The following is a 13,285-nucleotide window of genomic DNA, read 5'->3' as shown; positions in this document are numbered from 1 at the left end:
TGAGTGCTTAGTATTCCTGAACAATGAGTGGCTGCTTGTGCCCTTCTACCGCCCCAAGTGAGACATTGTAAGAAGAAACTGGAGCAAAAACATTGCTCGGGTCCTGATTTTGGGGTCAGTCCCCTTTGCACCCATGCAGACCCCTTTACCACAGCAGAGTGACCCATACTGAAGGTACAAGAGCCAGCTGGTCAGTTGGCAACCCCGAAGCGCAAGCCATTTGTTGACTGCCGCCTAAATTTTCAGGGAAGAGTGGGAGAAATAGATTTGTTATCTGAAACGCAGCATATGTTTCGAGCGGAGCACAACAGCTTTCTGAGCCAAGCTATTAGTAACACCTGATATACCCCCCTACTACTCATTAGTCACCTGCCAGCAATGAGCCATTCCATTAGCATTCCTGCTCCGCTTTGATCTTCCCTCTCCTGCTCTGCCGCTAATTAAGCATCTGTTCGCCAGGCAAAAACAAATCATCTCCTTATGAAGGCATAAAACATTTCATTTTCAGACAAAAAGAAATCTGCTGTAAATAATAATTAAGGATTCAGTGTTTCCCCTCCCCCAAGAAGAAGAGAAGAACCAGATTGTCACCCAAGTTATTCCAAAAAAATTTTAGTTTCTGTCGAGTTGGGGAATGTTCCTTTCTAGGATTTGGGTCTTAGTGAGCCTTAGTGACTCACAGCTTTTCTCTGCAGCATATGGGGGAATTTGTACACTGCAAATTTAGATTTGCTTTAATTTGTCATGGAGCACTGTGGGCTCCTAAAGGGCTTCTTACCTCAATTTACTCTGATAACATCCTTTTATTTATCTCATCCACCCTTCCAAGGAGCCTCTGGGAAATGATATGAATTGAAAAGGATGTTCAAAATAACTTTTATAAATAAACAACAACCCAGCAGCTTTTCTTTTGGGAATTATAGGGACAGAACTACCTAAATTATACAGAAATTTATTTATGTCTGCTACTACAGCAGCAGCAGGAATGCTACTTGCCCCAAAGTGGAAAGAAGCAGAGTCCGAGCAAAGGAAGAATGGATACAAAAACTTATGTGATATGCAGAAATGGCGAAACTCACCAGAAGAATAAGAAATCAAGATAACAAATTCTTTAAAATAAAAAAATGGAAATGATTTACTGAATATTTACAGATAAATTGCAAACAGATAAAAACATTAGCAGGATTATTGTAATAACCTACAGTTTTAGAAGAGTATGTATTTAAAGTAGATAATTAAATGAGCAAATTAAATGAATTTGGATATGCAGAAAGTATTAAAAAAAATAATTGAGGGAACCACAGAAAGAGGGGGAAGGAAGTCAAAGTATAAATAAAAACTTTTTTTTAAAAAAAATAGGAGCATGGGGCAGTGTAGCTGGAGTTTTCTAACATTATCCTTGCAAGAGGCCTGGTTGTGCTGAGAGATACTGATGGATTCAAACCATTCAGTGAGCTTCATGACTGAGCAGGTATTTGAAAAAAAGTGTCTGCAGAAAGTGCAGAACTTTTTTGTGTCTGTAAACATGTTTCAAGGAATAAAGCATAAGATTATAGTGTTACAAATATGCAGAAATGCAGTAAATGGACAAAAAAATTATCTTATTTCAAACATGGTTTATTTTCAGTAAATACACGAGCCAGCTTACATTTTGTGTAAAACATCTATGGTAGCATGCTGCCTACAACTGCATAGATCTCTGGCAGCCTTTTTACACCAACTTTGGTCATTAATTGTTCCTCATATGAAAGTCAACTGACATAGTACTTGCAGCAAATAAATCAGTATGTGGCCTTAAGGTTGTTTTGGGAAATTGAGTGTGTATGCATCAAAAAGCATTGTGTAGCCACTAGTGTCTTTATTAATACAGACCATTAATTAGCAGGGAAATGGAAGAAAAAGAGATACAAGATTTCTGTTTGGAGTATTTTTCTCTTGTCCAAATCTTTATAGTTATTACTTTAATCATTTATTTTCTACAGGATTCATTCCTAAACTTTAGGATTTCTGGTTAGTGATTCTTCCAGATAATGTTTAAAGCTAATACTGGAAAAATCCATCTTTTCCTCTGAATGAGAAGTGCCTTGCAATAAAACAGAAAAGCTCTCTTATCTGATTGTAATACTGCATGTGGCTTTTGAGCTGAAATATTCTCCCCAAATTAATGGATTTTTATTACTACTAGGAATGAATGAAATTGCTATGTAGGTCCCCAGATATGATTCAGAGGGACATATTAAAATATGCAGGCAAAAAGGGCAATGATTCCTGTAAAATAGCATTAGTTCGTTCATGCCTCACATCAAACATTACCCATCAAGGATTAGGAAGCAGATTTCCTTTTGGAAGAAAATCGTCTCTAGAGCAATGCAGAAGAATGCACAATAGGAAATAAAAATTTCCTGTTATCCTCCACAGTTTTGTGTTGGCAGCGACAGTATGTGTTTGAGATTATGCAGAGATCATATGACTGATTCCATATTAAAATTATATACTGAGAATATAAAATGTTGATTTCTCCAGTTTTTAAAAATAAGAAATATAGCCTTATCATTTGACGCTAAAACAACTGAGCAGAAAAATAAACAAGGTACCCTATAGGGAACAGGTGCAAGAAGAGCATGGGTGAGGAGGCATAAGGCTCCAATAACTAAGGCTGTGCATAGTATCAGCACTGCGAACAGGGATAGCTAACAAAAATATTTGTATTATTTTTTTGAGTTGCAAGAATGATTGCAGAGATTCCAGAAATCGAGTGCTGAACAGTGACAGGTGACAAGGTGTGATGTGGACCGAGCCCACTTCTCACATCAGCACCAGTGACAGACAAGGAAGGCACACAAAAGCCACTTGGAAGACATTCTAAAGTTACGTAAAGGGACTTGCACTGATGATGCAGACTTGAATAAAGAGAATTATCAGCGCAGGTAGCAAACAGGGTATTAAGGCTACTAAACAACTCTGTGGTTACCGTTATCAGTTGAAATCTGTTTTTGTTCAAAGCGAAAATGGGTTGCATAAGAAGACTATTCAGCCACCAGAAAATAAATAAGGCAATATGTACTAGGGTTTGACTCAACCTCTTTTTGCAACTGTTTTTGGATGTTTTAGAGGAACATCAAAGACTGAAACAGCCCACTTATATTCTTATATACTTTATTTTAGGCTCTACACTTCTTGACGCGCAGTAGTGCTTTCATACGTTCTCCCCCAACTTCTACATAGAGTTTGGGTTACCAAAAATAAAGGAATATTTGTTTAGTGCACCAGGCTGGCATCATACCCGAGGTAGGCGACACATCACTATCACATACTAGTGATGACAAGAGTAAGCAGAAGTATTGAAAGGAACTAGAGGCAGCCTTTAAAAACAGTAAAACTGATGGGAGGTGTTTTCTCTTTTTAAACTCGCTCTCTTTCCTTCCCTTGTTTTTAACATTCATGTCAAGTAGAGATAGAACAAACCAAATGTAAATCTCGAGACAGAATTAATACATTCAAACATTTTCCCCAGCCATGATTTTGCAGATTTAAGACTAAGTTCATGGAAACAATTAACATTTGTGAGAATGAAATCGCCTTTGTATTTTAAGAGAACCTTTGCCTTGTTCATGCACAGATTCTTAAACTGAGACTAGAGAGAAACCTCCCCACTCTACAAAAGTTAGTATTTCAATGCACTTTTCTTATATTTTGATACATGTTCATATGCTTACAATGTCACTCAGATACCATGCAAGGAAAAGGAAATGGATGCATGGACAATACAAATATTTCAAAATATGCTCTTGTCTGGAATACAAGGGGATCAAATATATTTTCAAGTACTTAGGGACTTTAATAGAAAAAAGTACAGTTAAGTAAGTGAGGGATGAGTTTTCTTTGGCAAGGATTTCATCAAATTGAAGGAGTTACTGCCTTAAACAAAGCAAAGTGTCAAAGGACTAGTGCGCAGAATGCTCTCACTCCCTTAACCATGGTTATATGATCTGGAGTAGATTGTGGTGTCTCACATTCCTCTCCTCTGGCATGAATTTCCCTGCTATGGCTGAGTTGCATTGGTACTGACTTCAATCATGCTTAACACCAGCCAGGTTTTGCCAGTATGAAAAAAACAGAGAGTGAAGCTGCTTAAAATAAAACCTTGATTGATATTAACTATAGTTAATATTAGTGTTGCTGTAAACCTTCACCATAGTGTAGAAAATTCATACTGGAGAGGAGTCAGGTGAGATCCCATAGGCTGCTCCAGAAGATGCCATATCTTTCTCTCTTAAGGAGCTCTGTCTCTAGTGATGCCAAAACGCTCTCTTCCCGATGACTATTTGAGGCAGGAACTGGCCAAACAAGGCTGTGACTTCGTGATAAGGAGCATTCCAGGCACAGTGGCCTCAAGTCCCTGCATCTAATCTGTGCATTTTGGGGGGTGTTTTGTAAATCTTGTACATAGGTATATAAATAAAAGGATGCTATCTCTCCTCTTCCTGGGCTGTTCAAAGCACCAGTGCCAAAGTTCTTTGTATGTCCAAGACGTAAGGGGGCAAGTGGTTCACAGATCAGTGCATGCCCAAGTGCAATAGCATCAAGAGTGCTTTTGCACCTGTTCAACACTTCTCTCCTGCCTCAAGAACCATTTAAATTTGATGGAGGGTAAGCATCTCAAACAAGGTGTTTCATAGCATTTCATGGACACCATGTGGTGCAAGCTTAGAAGGTGTGCACCCCAATTCTATGCATGCTTAATTGGAAGCAAGTCCCAGTGAGTTTAATAAGGATTACTTCTAAGCAAGCACACATGTAATTATATCTACTAGACAGTGATAGTCCCCATTACGAGAAGTTATTTCAAGTATAACATTCAGTTTTAGATTTCAGCTAATCACTAGCACTTAGCATTTCACATGATCAGGGAGCCTAGTTTTGATTCAAGTTCAAAGGTTTGGTTAAGATTACATTATACTATACTATATATTCCCCTCTTGAGATGGGCTGTCTTCTATTTTATCCAAACCATCATGTTGAACCTGCAATGTAAATAGCAATTATCTGTAACACATACCATCATTAATCATGGCATGGACAAGTGTACATTGCAAGGTACAAATGTTATACGGAGAGATGTATGTAATTGCAGCTAAAGCAATACTGTACTTAGAATGTTTGTGCAATAGTATGCTGCTGCCCAAGCTTGAGCACTTACTGCATAGGCAGAGATGCTAAACTAGGTTATTTAAAAAACCAACAATTCCCTCCCACTTCAGCACCCGCAATGAGACATTAAGCAGTCTTTGAAACTGTACATTGAATAAAAAAACTGTACATTGAGTAGTGCCTTAAATACATGTCCAGCTAAACCGAATACTTTTTGTTGTTGTTAAACATTCAAAAAGAAATTCCCTTATAATTGGTGGTACCTTGAATAACGTACAATTACTCATCCACTGTAAACATATGTAAGCAGTATATTACATATTGAATCAGATCTCTTTTATATAACAAACACTGAAAATCCAGTTCACTATCACCATTATGACAATTTTCATGCTTACATAAGATGTTTGGCTAGAAGCTATTTAATAGCAGAAACTGAAAATGTGTCAAGATGATTATTTCATAGTGGCTCATTTAGTTAAGCACCCCCCTTAGTGCTCCTGAATGTTGGTCACTGACATCCACCTTCATCTGTTCAGTCTCTGTGTTACAACCTCTCGGTACATTATAGATATATAGATGAGTAGCAGAAACACCACAAAGAAATCATCTAAAAACCCCAAAATTCCAAACAGGGCTTCGGGGAGAAAATCCAGGGGGGATGCCAGGTACAACAAAGCTCCCATGAGGCAGAGGAATATTCGGATGCGGAACATCCAGAAGAGACCGCCAACGGAAAACATTTCTCTGAACGCATGGCGCAATAACGTGGGCAGATCCATAATCCTCTCCATAATCTAAACAAAATGTAGAAAGACCAATTTTTGGTAAATGTTATACATGGTACATTTATCTCAGGGACTTTTGACACATATATTACAAGTTCACGTGCATTTACACAAATTGTAATATTGGTGAAAAAGCATGATAGTGTAATTCCTTCTTGGACTGTGTCCATGACCCTTTCCCTCAGTATCTCCCTCTTAAAGATCTATATTCTCATTCATAAGGACTCTGAATATAAACAGCATCTTGGATCAGGGTTTTTTTATACCAAGTACAAGATTAAACAAACACATGGGAAAAACAAAATATTGTTCAAGGTTTTACATTCAATACAAAACATGCTTGAATAAGACTCAATATTGAAACATCACTTTCTCTAAGTGTTAGAATGCTTTATATCTCAACAATCCTTACCCATACCCAAAAGAACCCAGAAGGCAGACCAATATTATTAATCATAATAGATTGCAGAGGGGGAGCGTGAGAGAGTGTGGCTTGCCAAAGCATCGCTAATGGGTTGGGGCAAGATTTCAACAAGGAGCCTTTAGGCCAGGGGTTGGCAAGGTTTACCTCGCCTGGGCCGGTTCACTCCAGCGGAATCCCTCCATGGGCCAGATCACGTGTGTGCCTGAGCGCCCCCCCAAAAAAAAATTCCGGCGTCTTGTGTCTGAGCAGACGCGATTTCTGGCGCCGTGGAAGCAAGTCCCTGCACCATGCTGTGCCTGTTTAGCACAGCACGTGGGGACTCACCAAGCAGATGGCTTGGTTTGGGGGTGGCTCGTGGGCTGGTTAAACAACCCCCCATGGGCCGCTTGTGGCCCATGGGCCTTAGGTTGCCTACCCCTGCTTTAGGCTTACAGCTCCCTCTCTTAACTGCTAGATAGCATAAACTCTTTTCTGACAAAGCTTGCTGAGTCTCTAAAGACATACAAAAGCGGAGAACTCTCCATGCCTGGGGCCTCTAAAGCTGGTATTTCTCAATTAAATCCCTTATTTTATTCCCAAAAATTCACCACATCAACAGCGATTATTATTTGTCTTGGGTGGGGGCCACAAATCTGGCTGGTTTTGCTGGCTGACAAAAAAAAATGTAGTTTCTGGATCCCTCACCACAAAGGTCATTGTCTACTTCCTTCATCTCTGCAACACAGTACAAATGCAAAGAGAATCCCTCACCGCAAATGCAAGCTTATGGCTAGGAAAGGGGGCGGGGAAGATTGTTCCTAGAATTACACTACACAGTGCATTATAGAAACAGCCCCAGTGCTCCTCTCCACCTTGGAGCTAGAAAAGGATGAAGTGGGGACTAACTCTAGCACAAACGTCCACAAACAGCCATCTCCAAGGCTGGAAGGACAACTGGACTGTCTCTGAAGCCCAGTTGCAAAACCACAAACCCAGGCCTTTCTCTCCAGAGCTAAAGAACAAGGCTAGGGCTTGTCCTTCTGCAACCATACTCTTGAGTACCTTCAAAGCACTATAGCCAAACAAGCCCATTCCTCCTTCCAACCTCAATGCTAGGGAAGGACAGGGACTGGCCCCTGTGCTTGCACTGCACTTCAGAGGTGCTCAAGTGCTCTGTAATGTTGTGTGCTACTGGTAAATGGAATTTGTACCCCTGGTCCCACTGACGCTATCCCCACACATACCGATCTTGGCTGTCCTGAGAATCTCCTGTTGTAATCGTTGACAGCCTGAAGAACCTGCACTGCATCGTCTTGTTCTTCATTGAAGAGTGGTAAAAATAAAGTTACCTGAACACAATAGAAAATTGAACATTTAATACCTGCATGCAAACTTTCCCCCCTTTCCACTGCAGTGATTTTAAAACAGGGGTGACGAATCTGTTGGCCCTCCAAATGTTGTTGGATTCTCAACTTCCATCCACCGCTCCCTCCATGGCCACTGCTCAGGAACGATCGGAGCTGAAAAGCCACAGGTTCCCCACCCAAATTTTAAAAGGTTACAGAAAAGCCATACCCTAACAAATGACGTGCTCTAGCATAAGAACAAAATATGTGACTGTAAATATTCTTACTAGGTGTCTCTTACAACTACAGGCGTTGCACATACCATACAGCTCAGAGAAATTTGACAGTTCTGAAAACCAAGGTGCAAAGCACTTGCAAAGGAGTCCAATAGATTAGAGTAGCATTATCCATAGTCTGAAGCAAAACAGGAAACAGCCCACAATATAAATATAGCATCTCACTATAAATATTCATCTGGATGGCTGCACAAAGGAGATTTTAAAACGTGTTAAATTATTGCCTGCGCATAAAATGTTACCAAGACTACACATGCCCCATATCACATTACACACAAACATGTATTATTACACAAACACATGTATCATTACAGAAGCATGATGTCAGGGGATGATTAGCTGCTTGTGCTTAAAATAGTGCCCCTTCAGAGTTTGTGCGACCCCACAAACCTCTGTGTGTGACAGAGCTCCTCAGACATGTCTGCTCTAGTCACTTGTAGAGTCCGACAGTGGCTGTCTGCGGAAGCGCTTCCAGCAAAGAAGTTCCTTAACGGAAACGCGTTTCCTGGACTCACGACGTGACAGCTTCCGGCGAAGCATAGGTCTCCCTGCAGTTGCTTCTGACACCTCCCCGCTATTTTCGCTCGAAGTGTCTCTCACCCCTTTCTCTCCCCTTCTGCTTCCTGCCTGGGCTGCTGCGTCTCTCTCAGCATTACTGAGATCCTCCTCCAGAGACCCCGCGCTCCCCCTACTGGTCCCTGCTTTAGCTGTTGACTCTCTCCCAGTCTCTGGGAGCCCTACCACTTCCCTTTCCTCCGATGTCAGTTCCCTGACATCCACCTCCCCTCCAGGGCCCCCCTCTCCCCCGCCCCTACTCTCTCCTCTGGGCGGTGAGGAGCTGAAACCCCTAAAAGAATCCTCTTCATCTTCCGACGTCTCGAACATTTCCCTCCATCGGTCTTCGTTCCGACTCGCTGAATCCTCCTCCACCTCGGAATCAGCGAACCCCTCCAACTCTTCTTCTTCGTCGGTGGTGGCGAAGTATTCCCTCCGGAACCTCGCCACTGGCTGGGGTTTCCGAGGGAATCTCTGATGAAAAGTTTCAATCAAAACCTCGTCATCTACATCCTCTGCCCTGACCCAGGTGTTTTCCGACTCCGGCTCCCCTTCCCACATTACCAAATACTCTACTTGCTCTCCCCTCCACCTGGAATCGAGAATCTCCGCTACATGGTAGCTGTGTTCTTTTTCCTCCATAGCTGGTCCCCTATTGACCCTCCCCTCTCTGTCCCCTATATACGGTGACAGCAATTATCTGTGGAACACTGGGTGCAACTTCATGTGGTTAGGTAACCGGAGTCTGAAAGCCACTGGGTTGACCTGTTGCGTGACTTCAAATGGGCCCAGTCTTTTGGGTCTTAACTTCTTACAACCTCCTTTAAATGGTAACCCTTGGGTGGACAACCACACCTGGTCCCCCACCCTAATGCTTTCTCCTTCCCTTCTGGTTTTGTCTGCCTGCCTCTTATATTCCTCCTTCGCCCTGTTTAAATTAAGTTGGAGCTGGCGATGGATCGCTTCCATTTCTTCAACGAACTGTTCTGCGGCTGGAACGCTCCAGTTCTCCCCCTCCCCCCCTGGGAAGGCTTGGGGATGACACCCGTGATTGGCCAAAAAAGGGCTCATTCCCGTGGACACGTTCTCCGCATTGTTATAGGCAAATTCTGCCAACGCCAGCTTCTCCACCCAATCATTCTCTCTGTCATTCACATAACACCTCAAATATTGCTGGAGGACACCATTAGCTCTTTCCGCCTGCCCGTTGGTTTCTGGATGACGGGCAGTTGAGAAATTCACCTCTACATGCAATAAGCTCATGAGCTTCCTCCAGAACCTGGAAGTAAATTGTTTCCCTCGGTCCGAAACCACCCTCAAGGGGGCACCATGCAATCTAAACACATTTTCCACAAACAATTTAGCGGTTTCTTCTGCTGTGACCGCATGTGAGCAGGCTATAAAGTGGGCCATCTTGGTTAACAGGTCTACCACAACCATAATGGCTGTCTTCCCTTTGGACCTGGGCAGATCAGTCATAAAATCTATTGCCACTGCCTCCCATGGTCTTTCCGGCGTGGGTAGTGGTTCTAATAAACCTGCCGGTGCCCGCCTCTCCCCCTTGGCTCGTTGACATCGGTCACACCCTCTCACATACTCCCGCACATCTTCCCTGACCTTGGGCCACCAGAATTCCCTGGTAACCAGCCACATGGTTTTGTGTTGCCCAAAATGCCCTGCTGTGGGGCTATCGTGCAGTTGCTTGAGTACCTTTTCCCTCAATTCTCCTTCAGGTACGTATAACGCTCCCTTGTAGTACAACGCCCCGTTTCTCTCCTCAAAACCCCCGGGTTTGTCTCCCTCCCTCCTGAGACCCCTGAGTTTGTCCTGGGCATATTCATCCTGCACCGTTCCCTCTATCAGTTCCCTTAGCCCCACCAGTGCCGCCCCACACACCCAGCGATCCTCGGGAATGACATGGGTCTCTTCGGGTGCACCCTCTCCCTCCAAATATTCAGGTTTGCGTGATAGAGCGTCCGCCCTAACGTTCTCCTGGCCTGGTACGTAACAAATCTCAAAGTTAAATTTGGAGAACTCCTGGGCCCATCTCAACTGCCGTTGGTTGAGCACTCGCGCAGTTCTCCAATACTCTAGATTCTTATGGTCCGTGCGTACTTGCACCTTCTGTTGTGCACCAATTAGTAGGTGCCTCCATCTCCGGAAGGCCTCATAAATCGCAAGAAGTTCCCGGTCATACACCGTGTAGTTTCTCTCAGATTTGTTCAGCTTTCGCGAAAAGAAGGCACACGGTCGCCACTCGGACCCCTCCTTCCCTGGCTGCAGAAGAAGCACCGCCCCTATGGCTCTGTCAGAAGCGTCTGTTTCGACCCTCAGCTTTTTTTGTAAATCCACATGTAGAAGTTGTTCGTCAGAGGCGAAGGCCTTTTTCAGTTCCTCAAACGCTCGCTCCGCCTCCCCCGTCCAAACAAACTTCTTTTTGCTGCTGAGACAGTCCGTGATGGGCGCCGTCAGGTGAGCGAAGTTTCGGATGAACTTACGATAAAAGTTTCCAAACCCTAGGAACCTCTGCACATCCTTCTTAGTCTTGGGGGTTTTCCATTCCAGCACCGCTTGAACCTTGCCGGGGTCCATGGCCAACCCCTTGTCTGACAAGCGGTACCCCAGGAATTCCACCTCCTTGGTATGAAACTGACACTTCTCCAGTTTCACCCACAGTCTGTTGGCTTGCAGCCTGCTCAACACTTCTCTGACGTCTCTCACATGTTGCTCCTCATTCTCCGAATACACCAACACGTCATCTAAGAAGGCCACGCAATTCTTGTAGAGCAAAGGCCCCAGTACATGGTTCATAAAGGCTTGAAAACACGCGGAGCCTGCTTGTAATCCAAAAGGCATAACGAGATATTCAAATGCCCCCAAAGGGGTGAACATGGTGGTCTTCCATTCATCCCCTTTCCTTATACGTATCAGGTTGTACGCCCCCCTTAGGTCCAGCTTTGTAAAAATCTTTCCTTTTCGCACCCTGGTCAAAATATCATCAATCCTGGGCATAGGAAAAGCCACCGGCTCTGTCACTGCATTTAGGGCCCGAAAGTCACATACCAGTCTCGGCTTGTCCGTGTTCTTTTTATCCACAAAAAACACTGGGCTACCCCCCGCTGCCTTGGACTCTCTGATGAAGCCTCTCTTCAGGTTCTTGTCAATGAACGCTCGCAACTCCTGCATCTCCCTGTCTGACATGGCATACAACCTGCCTACAGGAAGCTGTGCTCCAGGGAGTAAATTGATCTGGCAATCAAAGGGCCTATGCGGGGGTAGTTGGTCAGCTTCCTTCTCGCTGAACACGTCGCTGAGATCAGCATACTGTGATGGCACCTTCCCCTTCTCCATCACTTCCGTCCCTGCTAGGGTGGCTTGGGCCCCTGCTGACCCCTTTTCCCCCCTGCAGTGTTCTAAGCAATGTGCGGAACCGAAGGAAACCACTCTTTGATGCCAGCCCACCAGCGGATCATGTAGGGCTAGCCAGCTCATTCCCAAAATAATGGGAGCGCCTCCCAAGGTGGCCACATTAAACGCTATCAGTTCTGTGTGCCTTGCCACCCTCATTATCATTGGGATGGTCTGCAAGCTGACGCCTCCTCCCAACAGTTCTCTGCCATCGATCGTGGTCACCTGCAGGGGGTTGCTTAAGGGGATAGTCTGTATCTGGTGTTCAGCCGCAAACTCCTTGCTCATGAAATTGCAGGAGCTGCCTGAGTCCAACAGCGCCTTTATTTTTAGGGGGTGTCCATTTTGCAACTCTAGCGACACTTCAATCACTAGAGCAGGTCGAGGAGCTTCTGGCACTGGCACTTGGGAAAGGGGCACTTTCACTGCTCTTTGGCCTGGCTGCAGTGCCCTGCTGGCAACCAGGCGTTGGCTTTTACCTGCTCCGTTTCTCCCTGCTCTTCCCCCTCAACAGTTCCCACCATCCCTTGCCATTCCTTCCTCTGGGGGCAGACTCTGGCAAAGTGGCCTGGCTGTTGGCAGAGATAGCATTTCCGGGGTCCCTTTCCCTCCTTCTTCGCCCCCTCACTGGGCTTTGAAACTGCGCGCGCGCGGGCTGTTCCGATTTCCATCGGCTCTGCCGGCGGGAAAGCTGGCTCAGGAATGTCTGGAATGCGTAACTCCTTCCAACGTTCCCCTCTCCCTTCCCGCCTCTCCAAGGCTCTTGCCTCCTGGCGCGCTCCAATGGTCAGCGCAGATTTGGTCAGCTGATCCATAGACACCGCCCTGGGGCTCCTGGCCAGCTCGTCTTTCACAGCTGAAGAAAGACCTTCTTCAAATAGCATCTGAATGGGTGCTGCCGATAAATCCCACCCCAATCTGTGAATCAGCATGGTAAATTCAGTCCAGTACTCACGGACAGATCTGCTTCCCTGCTTGCAAGCCATTAGCTGTCTGCGCACTACCCCCTCCTCAATATCGCTGGAGAACATGATATCCATTGCACGAAAGAATTTCATAGTGTCCTTCAGGATATCGTTGTGCGTTGCCATCAGGGGTCGAACCCAATCTCGCGCCCCCTTCTCAAGATGCCCAATTACGAAAGCAACTCGGGATTCCTCATCAGGGAACTCATCAAACTGCACATTCAGGGCATATTGCATTTCAGTCCTAAAGGCATGGTAATCCTTGGGGTCCCCCCCAAACTTCTGCACTAATCCTGGTACCTTTCTGGGGAACTGAGTGGTTCTCCCCTTCTTGTCTGCATCTTGAGCCCTCCTCTCCTCGAGCCTCGCCGTC

The 13,285-nt window shown here is 44.7% G+C and overlaps 1 protein-coding gene across 4 annotated transcripts in view; it reads right to left on the bottom strand.

The window, feature by feature from the left end:
- Positions 1–1,596: 1,596 nt before the first annotated feature.
- Positions 1,597–13,285, bottom strand: part of RNF170 (ring finger protein 170) — a 33,135-nt gene continuing 21,446 nt past the window's right edge. For all 4 annotated transcript variants that reach the window (XM_082205178.1, XM_082205181.1, XM_082205180.1 and 1 more), the window contains 2 exons: positions 7,587–7,691; positions 1,597–5,948 (listed from right to left, as the gene is read on the bottom strand). In XM_082205178.1, coding sequence (XP_082061304.1) covers positions 5,679–5,948; positions 7,587–7,691 — 375 coding nt within the window. In that variant the 3' untranslated portion in view covers positions 1,597–5,678. The remainder of the gene's footprint in view (positions 5,949–7,586; positions 7,692–13,285) is intronic.

This window comes from Podarcis vaucheri (genome assembly GCF_965113315.1).
Source record: "Podarcis vaucheri genome assembly, chromosome: 17".
NCBI lineage: Eukaryota > Metazoa > Chordata > Lepidosauria > Squamata > Lacertidae > Podarcis > Podarcis vaucheri.
This window is presented reverse-complemented; position numbering and strand designations above follow the sequence as displayed.